This window comes from Chlorocebus sabaeus, chromosome 22 (genome assembly GCF_047675955.1).
Source record: "Chlorocebus sabaeus isolate Y175 chromosome 22, mChlSab1.0.hap1, whole genome shotgun sequence".
Lineage (NCBI taxonomy): Eukaryota > Metazoa > Chordata > Mammalia > Primates > Cercopithecidae > Chlorocebus > Chlorocebus sabaeus.
In genome coordinates this window covers 41,695,328-41,707,642 of record NC_132925.1, presented here as the reverse complement: position 1 = coordinate 41,707,642, position 12,315 = coordinate 41,695,328, and the positions used below count along the sequence as shown (strand labels likewise).

Below are 12,315 nucleotides of genomic sequence, written 5' to 3'. Positions count from 1 at the left end.
TCATTGTCTTAAAATTTGGTGTGTAAAACTATTGAACTTGAGTCTTATTTATTCAATTTTTTTTTTTTTAGATTCAGGGAGTATATGTGCAGGTTTGTTACATGGGTATATTGTGTAATGGTGAGCTTTGGACTTGTAGTGTACCCATCACCTAAACAGTGAAATGTACCCAATAGATAAGTTTTTTTTTTTTTGCAAGAACAGAAAACCAAACACCGCATGTTCTCACTCATAGGTGGGAACTGAACAATGAGATCACTTGGACTTGGGAAGGGGAACATCACACACCGGGGCCTATCATGGGGAGGGGGGAGGGGGGAGGGATTGCACTGGGAGTTATACCTGATGTAAATGACGAGTTGATGGGTGCTGACGAGTTGATGGCTGCAGCACACCAACATGGCACAAGTATACATATGTAACAAACCTGCACGTTATGCACATGTACCCTAGAACTCAAAGTATAATAATAAAAAAATAAAAAAGAAAAAAAAGAAAAAAAAAAAAGAAAATGTAGTAGATACACATCATGGAATACTATCCAGCCATAAAAAAAGAATTAAATCATATCATTTGCAGGAACTTGGACAGAATTGGAGGCCATTATCCTAAGTGAAATAACTCAGAAACAGAAAATCAAATAGTGCATGTTCTCACCTTATTAGTGGGAGTCAAACAATTGGTACACATGGACACACAGATGGAAATAAATAGACACTGGGGACTCCAAAAGGAGGGAGGGTGGAAGGGGGGTGAAGGTTAAAAATTACCTATTGGGGGGCCGTGCCAGTAGCTCATGCCTGTAATCCAAGCACTATTGGAGGCCAAGGCAGGCAGATCACCTGGGGTCAGGAGTTAGAGACCAGCCTGGCCAACAAAGAAAAACCCCGTCTCTACTAAAAACACAAAAATCAGCCGGGTATGGTTGTGGGTACCTATAATCCCAGCTACTTGGGAGGCTGAGGCAAGAGAACTGCTTGAACTCAGGAGGCACAGATTGCAGTCAGCCCAAGATCATGCTATCATACTCCAGCTTGGGCGACAAGGATGTGTTTTCATTTCTAGCTGATAATGCTGTGTGACTACTGTTAGAATGTTGGATTGATGTCAGTGTCCAATTTTGAGTAAGTTCTTAGCCTTGTCCCTGGTCATCACAGTGGTCACTTGTTTCTTCCTACTCTGAGCTACGTACTTGATATTTCTTCATTCACTCTCTTATTCCTTACCCTCTGAACGTGGAAACCATTCAGCCTTCTAAGTGACAAAGAAACTGAGGCTTGAAGAAGGCAATAACCTGTCCAAAGTTACTTTAATCATAGGAAATATTTTTCCTAAGGCCCCCGGAACTGAATGGTTCTTGACTGGGACCCTCAGCCAGTGCCTGAAGAGTGTGTAAAGGGATTGCTCTGCCTGATTGTTTGAAAATAAAATTAGAAACATTTAAGGGGCTGTGTTTTGGCTTGTTTTTCTTTTTTTTCTAACGTTTCCCCTGCAACCGTGAACACTTAACAAGCCAGAGAGATCTCCTGGAAACAGAATCTTGGGTCAGCCATAGAATGGACACATTAACTTTTCTACTGCCTGTCATCTAAACTCTCTGTTTCCTTCAAATTTACATGTCTGTATTGAGCCCCAGTCAAGTTTCCCCCACTCCCCCAACTCAGTTTCTTCTAACACTCAGAGATCTTGGAGAGCAGAATGTAAATGGCCTTTTCCTTAGAATCTTATCTCCTCAAAGGAGTGGAATGGCTGGGTCCAGACTTGCTGCAAATAACCTTCATTTCTGGACTCCCAGTTCTCACCTCCCTTGATCCATAGGTTGTTCCTTCTTCCTTGTTGGGGCCTCACTTTCCAGACCACAGCTCTTAGACTCAAGCATCTGCAGCATCCAAGCAGCTGATATAAATGAGGCAAGCAGGTTGCATAGGAAGAGGATAGCTTATACCCCATTGGAAGTTGGGCAGCCTCTGCCAGATTCACCAGTTGTTACCATGTGTATAGTCACTCTAAGTTAGTAGGAGGTTGTTCAATTAGAAGGACTTTACGTTTTGAGGTGAAAGCCTCTCAGGTTATTTAAATTACTAATATTACTGCTGTTAAGGAAATTAAGAAGCCTATGGATGATAAAATGTTTCATGCAGTATATGCATCTGGGATTATTAGCACACTGTTACTAGATATTCTAATTCTCTGGAAGAGCTGGAAATCTAAACTTATGTGAATTCTCCAGATTTTTGAAATATTTGCAATTAATTATGATTAAGGTTTTTGGTTTTCTTTTTGTTGTTTTGGTGACTCTCTGTCTAAGGACCATTTTTAGTCCACAAGCTTTTACTTTTCAATCTCTGGCTTTTACCTTTATCATATGGTTGCCAGAACTTGTTTTGGACATGGCTCAACACAGCTCTCTCCAAGCTCAAATCTTTTCATCCACAAATGTTTCTTGTTGCTAGAAGTAATGTCTTCCTTCCCTGATCTGCCATAATAATATATAGCATGGTTGTTCATAGCTTGGCTCTGGGATCAGATTGGCATTTGGAATCCTGGTTCTGTTGTCAGCTGTGTAACTAAGCAAGACTCAGTTTTCACTTGTGGAAAATCTGGGATGATAGTACTTACCTCCTGCAGTTATGATGATTAAACGAGATCATATATGATACAATAGAGTATGCCATAATTCCTGTCAGAGGCTAAGACATATTAGCTATGGTGATATCTCTTCCCATAGAAGCTTCTAAACAGGATTTCCATCTGATTCATCTTCATCTTTCTAACATTAAATAAAACTTTATTGAATAAATTAATAGTCAAATAGTTCCAGCCCCCTACTTTCTAGCTCTGACTCACTGCAGCCTGGGCCCCAATATAATATTCCTAAAATATTCAATTTACAATTTTCTCACTCTCTCCTGAACCTCTGATGCACTAACAGAGGTCAGAGGTAAAATTGGTGGTTTATACCAAACCAGCCCCTCCAGACATTGAGCCATTATATAAATATTAGGATTTCACTGGTAAGTTCGCCTTTCTGGCTCCTCTTGAAATATAAGACTTGGCTGTTCTGAACCACATCCTTATACACAGGACAACAGAGTGGTGACCAGAAGTACTCCTCGAAATGGGACTCGCCTGTGGGCGTACACAGCTTCTGCCATTCATACGTCATGGAGCTGTACATAAACCACAGGCCTGCATCACTCACTTCCGTCATCTGAGGATCTATGTTGGCCACTCGTGGCATAGGGGCTGTACCTCACTACTAGATTGCTTTTCAATTTGATTTCATCCTGCTCAGCAGAGCAATGTAATTGTACTGAATTTTGGCAATTTTAGTCAAAGAAATAACCCTATTTCCATAATCCCACCAACCAGGAGGTAACTACTATGACTATTGTGACATATTTGTTTGCTATCTTTTTTTTTTTTTTTTTTGCCTCTTGGGGCACCCCCTTCCTCCAGCATCATCCCCACCTTACGAGCAGCTACCCTTCATTGTCCTGCTTTGTCAACCCTGTGTCACAATTGACTTGTCTGGATGGTGGAGAGGCATAGTTTATGTACTGCCTCAAAGACTGCCTGTGAACGACACTTTCCCTTCCCCTTTCCCTCTTGTTTGACTGATTCATCTGTCCTTGGCTGGTTTTGCATAAGCTGACTTTTCAGAGTTGTTGGGCAGCTCCTGATGCAAGATTAACGAACATTACTTTGTTTGTTTGTTTTGTAAACCAATGTTTATGCCAAGACTTGTGCAAATATATTCTCAATTAAAACACCGGCTTCTCAATTCCTAATATGGAGATTTCTTTCTAAAATTCTTCCTAGGTCAGGCGTGGTGGGTCATGCCTATAATCCAGCACTTTAGAAGGCCGAGGTGAGCAGATCACTTGAGGTCAGGAATTTGAGACCAACCTGGCCAACATGATGAAACTGTGTATCTACTAAAAATACAAGAAAATTAGCTGGGTGTGGTGGCATGTGCCTGTAATCCTAGCTACTGGGGAGGCTGAACCCCAGAGGTGAAGGTTGCAGTGAACTGAGATTGCACTACTGCACTCCAGCCTAGGTGACAAAGTGAGTGAGACTCCGTCTTTAAAACAAAAAAAATTCTTTCTACGTGCTTACTTACTTAGAAGTCCAGAAAGCGAAAAAGCAGGTTTTCATAGACAACGTCATGAAAGCACTTACATGATTACTATTATAGAATAGAATTTTATTTTAATGTTTTTGGCATCCTACCTTACATAAAATTTATTTTAGGCAGCTTTGTTGCTTGACTTTCACCTGATTGAACTGCATTTGGCATGCCCTTCTCTTATCTATAGTTAGGAGATCTACTATAGCAACTTCTAGGTTATAGGTAAGAGTCCATCTGCTGGAAATCAATCAGAAAGGCAGAGCTAAAGAACTCTGACAATTAAAAATATAGGAAATAATAGATTTTAAAGCAAAGAATGCGAGTCCTAAAATATTTTTTTTCCATAGGACTTCCTGTCCGTTATAAATTATTATATTCCTCATGGCATTGGCAAGTGCTAGTAGCCTCATCTTACAGAGGACACTGAAGTTCAGGAAGCTGATAGGTTTCCCAAAGTGATACCACTAATAAATAGAAGATGATTTATTAACTACTTATTATTTGACACCAACCAAACTAACTCAAAACCCTTGCATTTACCTAAGACATCATATGCCTACAGACAAATAGGAAACAGCTACCTTCATGCTCCTGTGAAACGTCACACAGTTATAAAAAACTCTTATAAAAAATCACCTTTGATATATTTACCACAAAACTGAAATTCTTGAGAACAGAAATCATGTTTACTCATCTTTGCTTTATTTTTAGTGTTTAGCACAGTGCCTGGAACAAAGATGCTGAATGAACTGAAAAAAAATTTACTAAGAACATAGACAAATTGGAAGTGCCCAGGGTGTCTGCTTGCACAACCATTTTTAAGACTCTTGATATATGTTGACAGATTGCTTTCCAGAAATGTTCTACCCGTTCGTATTCCCACAATCAGTAGTATATGAAGGTATGCTCTTATTGCATACTTATTAGCATGATTACTCCCAACCATCCCAAAATCCACATAAATTGTTAATTTGTAAAAGGATAATATCTTGTGGTTGAATTGGCATTTCTTTAATATTTAGTGAAGATGAACATTTTTAGTTTTTTTTTACTTTTTAAACTTTTAATTTTTTAAATAATTATAGATTCAAAATAAATTGACAATATGTATAGGGAAGTCCTGTGTACCCTTCACCCAGCTTCCTTCAGTGGTAACATCTTGCACACACAGTTTGTGTTACTGTTCACCCACTGAGGGACTTTTTTTCCCCAGTTTGTTACTATTATGAATAAAGCTGGTATAAATATTCATATACTGATTTTTTCAGGAGCATAGGCTTTTATTTTTCTGGGATCAAAACCCAAGAATGCATTGCTGGGTCATGTATTAAATGCATGTTTGGTTTTATAAGAAACTGCCAAACTGTTTTCTAGAGTGACTTGACCATTGTACATTCCCAACAAGCAATGGATGCATGATCCAGTTTCTCTGCATCCTGCCAGCGTTTGGTGTTGTCACTATTTTTTATTATTTTAACCATTTTTATAGGTAGGTAGTGGTTTAATTTTTTCATAAAGGCAAATGACGTTGACTGTCTTATGTGGTTGTTCACCATCTGTATATTTTCTTTGGGGAAATGTCTTTTTATATCTTTTGCCCATTTTTCTAACTGGATTGTTTGTTTTACTGTCTAATCTGATACAGGAAAATATCTCATTGGTGTTTGAATTGGCATTTCTTTAGTATTTAGTGAGAATGAACTTTGTCATGTTTATTTCTTTTTAAAACAATTACTGAATGATTAACTGCATTAATTGCTTTTGTCATTTTGTAATTGCGGGTTTCTATTTCTAAATAGACTAAAAAAAGGTATCAGTGATTTCATTTGTGTTCATCACAGTACCTTAAACTATCAGACTCTTGATAAAGATTTATTGTTTAGTAGGTTGAAAATAATTGTAAGATTGGGGTGATAATCTAGGTTGGCCTTTGGGTAGCTGAGTATTTTAGGTTTATCCAGTTTTACCAGTTTCTGGCCTGTATTGACTAGTTGGTTCACTTAACCAAATGTTCATTCCTTTTATTTTTACTTGATGTTTTAGTGCAAATCTGATTAATTTGATGCCTAATAATATAGAGCTGTGACATTAGGGTTGTTTGGCTTATCATATTCCTGCCACTAGAGAAAGATTAATTTTGACTCAAAGCTTTCTAAGAAAATGTTTCTCTATTCCAATCTCCAATGGTTTTTTTTTTTCCCAATCTGCTTATTGATGTAAATTATAAATGATCCCTGAAATTTCTCTTGGGCTTGTTTTCTTCTTTATATCACCAGATTCACCAGAGGCTTTACCTCTGCAAAGCCTCAAATTATAGCTTGCCTCTGAACTGTCACTACAGAATAGAATCTGTATGTGTACTGAAAATCCAACATGTAAAATGACTGCAAAAATTATTTTCTTCCAGAAATCCTTCCCAAACTAGTTTTGGGTGGGAAAAATAAAGTATCGAATTTTATTTCTGGTTAGCCTTTTTTTTTTTTTTAATTTAAATTAAAATTTTTTTTTTTAGGAATGAGAGTCTCGCTATGTTGCTCAGACTGGTCTTGAACTGAACTCCTCGCCTCAAGCCATCTTCCCACCTCAGCCTCCTGAGTCACTGGGATTACAAGCATGAGCCATTGACCTCAGCTCTGTTTAACCTTTAAAATGGAGGAAGGAAGAACTCTGGGTCTAGCTGGTTTGGCTCCAGATTATTTCCACGGACAGCAGAGGTGAGTTTACTCCAGTGAGGAGGTCTCATTTTATCACCAGACTTTCTGCAGGAGACCATCTGTGCTGCTTCCATCTTCAGAGCTCTCCAAAGTCTACTGCCTCCACTCAACTGGGAGTGTTCTGCAAAGGTCACTGAGGGCCTCTGGACTGACATTTTCAGTCATTCTCCTACTTCGCCTTTCTGCAGAATTTGACCTGTGACTACACTCTGCTTTGTGAAATGTTTCTACTCTTAATTTAAGTGATGTAATCCTGTTTTGGTTTCTTTCCCTCCTCCCTGATGCACTTATTCACAGCTTCTTTCTCTGGCTGTATGCACTCTCACCAAGTGTATTGGTCTGCTGGGGCTGTGGTAACGAAGTACCACAAACTGTGGTGGCTTAAACAACAAAAATTTATTTTTTTTCTGGAAGCCAGGAGTCCAAACTTAAGGTATCCACAGGGTTGGTTCTTTCTGAGGGTTGTGAGGAAAGAATCTGCTGCAAGCCTTTCTCCCTGGCTTATATGTGGATGGCCATCTTCTTGTGTCTTCACACCGCTTTTCCACTGTGTGTTTCCCCTTCTTACAATAAGCACAATTGTCTTGGATTAGGACCCACCCTAATGACCTCATTTAAATGTTATTATCTCTGTAAAGACCCTATCTCCAAATATGACCAAATCCTGAGGTCCTGGGAGTTAGGACTTCAACATATGAACTTTGAGGGAGCTGCAGTTCAACGCTTAGCATGTAGTCACTACAGTTACCTTTTATGTCACATCTCACATGCTCAACACTGAAGCTTGGTAAATATGCTCTTTCTATGGATGCATTCTCCTCTTTCTTGCATCCATCTCCCCACTTGATTTCTTTCTTTCTTTTTTTTGACAGAGTCTCACTCTGTCACCCAGGCTGGAGTGCAGTGGTGCTATCTCAGCTCACTGCAACCTCTGCCTCCCGGGTTCAAGCTATTCTCGTGCCTCAGTCTCCCAAGTAGCTGGGACTACAGGCCCACTTGATTTCTATGACACCACTTTTCTCCTGGGCTGCTCTAGTCTCTCTAGCCTCTCCTCAGTATCTGTTGTAGATTCTTCTTCCTCATCTCCTTCCTTAAATGTCAAGGTTTTCCAGGTTCTGTCCTTGGCTTCCTCTCAATTCAGTCCTCCATCCTCTCTGCTACTGAATTGACCCACAATGAGAATTTCAGCTATCAACTGTACTTATGCAGAAGACTCTTCATGTGCCTTCCAGGCCATTCTTCTTTCTCGAACTTGCACCTGAATATCTACTTGTCTACTTGAACATCTCCATCCAGCTGCTCCACAGGCACCTCAAACTCAACATGTTAAAGAAGGAATTCACCATCTGTCCTTTCTCTCTGCCTGGAGCAAACCCACTCTGCTTCCTATACCTTCCATTTTGTGAAGGATGCCACTATGCACCTAGATCTCTCCTCCCCTCCCAGTGTCTACATCTGTCAAAAACCAAATTCTGTCAATTCTGGTGCTTAAATATCTCTTAAATGCATGCTCTCCTCTCTGATTCCACCATAACTGCCCTGGTTTCATGCCCTCACTATTTCTCCTTGGCTTACTCCAATAGTCTCCTAAATGATCGCCTTGTCACTCCAAATCAGTTCTCATTCTTCTGCCAGGGGATTTTTTTTAAAGTAAATTTTATAATGTCTCTATTTACGATTCTTCAAACTTAGGCTGTTCCTTTAGGATGATCATAGCTGGATGCCTGGACTCTGAGCTCCTTGTTCTGACCCCACCCAGTTTCATCCTCTATTATTACTCCCCATTAGGCATCTTCTCAAAGCTATACTTAAAATTCCCCCATGCATCTAAACCCCATTTGTCTATTTAATTACCCAGACCTTGAGACTTCAAACCACATTAACCTCCCATGAGTGTCTCTGAGTCATCTGCTCTCTCTTATAGTAGCTCTTTGCTCCAGGCTTCATTCCTCCTCCTAGCTTGACTCTCAGTTTCCCTAACTTCACTTGGCTTTCTACCATTTGGCTTCCCACTGTGATCAGTCACTCCCTGGAGGCTGGCCTTGTCCTTGGGTACTGCTTGTTTCAGATCAGCTCCTGCATCCCAAAAGCACAACCTGGGGTTGTCCTGCCAGGCTCAGAGGATACTGAACATTTCTGCTGGAAAAAACCTTCCTCCATTCTGTTCCTAGTAAAGCCATTAAGTGGTTGTATAATCTTGAACAAATCACTTTTCCTCTGTTTCTTAATCCAAACAGTAATAGTAATAAAAACTACTAACAATTCCTGAGTACTTAGCAGGACAAAGTTCTAAGCACTTTATATGGATTGTCTCATTAAAATCTCACAACTACTTTATGACATATTACCATACTCCCATTTTACAGACAAGAAACTTGGAATTACAATGGTTAAGCAACTTGTCCAAAATCACATAGCTAGGAAGTTGGGGAACTGGTATTCAAACCCCAGCAGCCTGGCTTCAACGTGTGGCCACTTAGCCACTGCATTGTCTTCCCTCTCAATATGCAACTCACCCTAGAGAGTCATGCAATCACTTCTGTAAAATAAGGGAAGAGTGCTCCGGCCTGTTCTAAATATAAAATTCTATCAGAACATTGCTTTCAAGATCTAATGAGTTATGGGTAGAGTGGGTGTATTTTGAAGAGGATTCAAGAGATGACAAAAGATAAATGCAAAGGGCTAAAGCCCTAACTATGGAATCTCGCAACTTATAAATTATCACACACCACTAGACGGTTGCTTCTCTGAAAAAAAAACAGCTATTTTTTTTAAATCTTAAATGTTTAGCTTTATTTTTCTGCTGGCAGATGGGATTCAAGTTCAAAATCACACAGAAGAAAATACAAACCACCTATATTTCTGATTAATGTTGTTTGTATACATCATTGTTCGTTCTGCATTTTTCCCCTTTAACTAAATATATTATGAATTGTTCTACAATGGAATTTTAAATAATTACATGGTATTCCATTATGGATGTTCCATAAACAATCAATCACTTGTTTTTAAACATGTAAGTTGTTTCTAAGATTTTCCTTATTAGAAACAATAGCAAAAAAAAATCCATCACTAAAACTTTACAAACATGTATTATTATATCTTAGAATAAATTCCTAAAAGGTGAATTTCTTGGTTAAAGAGCATATACATTTTAAAAACTTTTGATATGTATCACCAGATTATTATCCAGAAAGATGATATCTCCGTTAGTGGGCAACTAGGGTATAAATAATCTTCCCTTCTTAGCAAGATGGAGGGTTCTTGCTTACTTGCTTTTTAAAATTTAATATTTATCTCTTTCATAGAGAAAAAAATGATACTTCACTGTTGTTTTAATTTGGGTTTACTTCACCTCTTATGAGAGTAAACATTGTTTAATAGCCATTATTGGTTCATGACCAATCTTCAGGCACTCTGAAACAAAAGGAATCTTAACAAGTTCAATATAGACAGCAGCCTGTGGTTCTTTAGACCTCTGCAGACAGTGCTGGCATAATTAAGTAGTATCCCCTCTATGGTACCATAAAAATTATAAATTCTGACATTCTTTTTTTCTTCATACGAGTATAACATTTCAAAATTCCACTGGAGCGAAAGGAGTCTTTACTTGAAAATTAAATTTGAATCTTCTGAAATAAAAGCAACAAAGCTTTTTCTGAAACCAGTATGCACTGGGTAGATGAAAGTTACTTCGAGTTTCAAAGAACAGTAATTATAAGTACCTAGTGACAGCTGGGCGCGGTGGCTCACGCCTGTAATCCCAGCACTTTGAGAGGCTGAGGCAGGCAGATCACTAGGTCAAGAGATCGAGTCCATCCTGGCCAACATGGTGAAACCCCTTCTCTACTAAAAATACAAAAATTAGCCGGGCGTGGTGGCGCACGCCTATAGTCCCAGCTACTCATGAGACTGAGGAAGGAGAATTGCTTGAATCCTAGAGGCGGAGGTTGCAGTGAGCTAAGATTGCGCCACTGAACTCCAGCTTGGCGACAGAGCGAGACTCTGTCTGAAAAATAAATAATTAAAAGTAGATAAATAAATAAATACGTAGTGACTGGTGCCAGTTGCCACCATCCAAGAGAAGGGTGGGTGTGACTCCTTCCAGGAAGTTTCCACAGCATGGAGAAACCTTCTGGCGCACAGTGAAGGGGGCAGGAAAGATTTTAGCTCTACGCCTTATGAATAGTGTGAACTTGGGCAAGTTTATTTAGCCTCTTTAAGCCACAGTTACCTCATCTGTCAAAAAGAATGATGATATCTTTCCAAAAGTCATTGTGAATAATAAAATTCAGTGAAATAACACTAGTAAAGTACACAGCACATCATGCATGTTCAATACATGGTAGCTAATTTAATCACTCTACATCCTTCCACTACCCAACCCTGCCCAGAATCTCCCATGGCCTGACTATGACATATTAACTGAGTTTTGTATTTTCTCCTTATACCTCTTTTTTCTCTTTCTTTTTCTTGATCTCTCACCCTCTATCTTCTCTATCTCATTCCTCCACCCTCAGACCAAACTGACCCTGGTAGACAAAAAACATATTCCCTGTTATTTGTCATTCTTAGGAAGATATTTTAAAAATTCCTGATTCTTCACTTAAAATCAATGACCATAACATTCAGTATTTGAATAACAAATTTACAAAACCAAAATTAGGCACCTAAAAGATATATATAACTACCACCAATAAACTGCTTTGGACATTGCAAATAGTTCTCACCTTCATGTGACAAAGATCTTTTGTAGAAAAAATAAAGGCTTCTCCACTTAGCAACTAAGTGGAGGACACACAACAAAGCACCATCTTCAACCTCAGCCTTTCACTGCAGTCTCAACTCATAACTTCTCTGCAAAGAATAAGAATTATTACTCACCACTGGGGATCCATTTTGTCTGCTTCTGCTGTGGCCTAATATCTGGAAATGACCCCACTCGTCTGTGTGTCTGTGGTAGTCCCTGTTACAGCAGCAGAGAAGCAAAGCTTTCACCCTGTGCAAGCCTTCCTCGGCAATGACTGTGTACCTACCCAGCTAACTTTCTTTAAGAGAAGCTGTTCCTCTTTTTTCTACAGATTTTGACCACACTTGAGGAAGAAATTTAACCCTTTCCTTGCAGTTTAAATTCGTTGACGTAGGTCTACATCCATTAAAAAATATATAATTCAGTGGCTTGAGCTCCAGACATGACGCTAAGATGAGCCTGACTAAAAAAAATCTCCCCTCTTGAAATTCCCTCAAAAAAGCCTAGAAAATAAAATAATTAGAAAGAGAAAACAAATCTCCACAGCTACAAAATAGAATAATCTACAGATTTTGGTAAGATAATAAAAAGTGATTTATTATGGATGTGGATTGGGAGTGAGTAGCCACCCACCCCTGCCAATTTCCACAACCGAGGTATGGAGAGTTTCACTGAGCTGGGGTGGGGGTGGGAGGTGGAGAGATATTCTGTGAGGA

At 39.1% G+C, this 12,315-nt stretch overlaps 1 protein-coding gene across 1 annotated transcript in view; it reads right to left on the bottom strand.

Moving 5' to 3' along the window:
* CD86 (CD86 molecule) overlaps positions 1-11,900 on the bottom strand; it is a 63,593-nt gene extending 51,693 nt beyond the window's left edge. Inside the window, exon 1 of the mRNA XM_007985620.3 lies at positions 11,734-11,900. Within this exon, the coding sequence (XP_007983811.1) occupies positions 11,734-11,747 (14 nt within the window). The 5' untranslated portion in view covers positions 11,748-11,900. The remainder of the gene's footprint in view (positions 1-11,733) is intronic.
* Between the last annotated feature and the right edge of the window lie 415 nt (positions 11,901-12,315).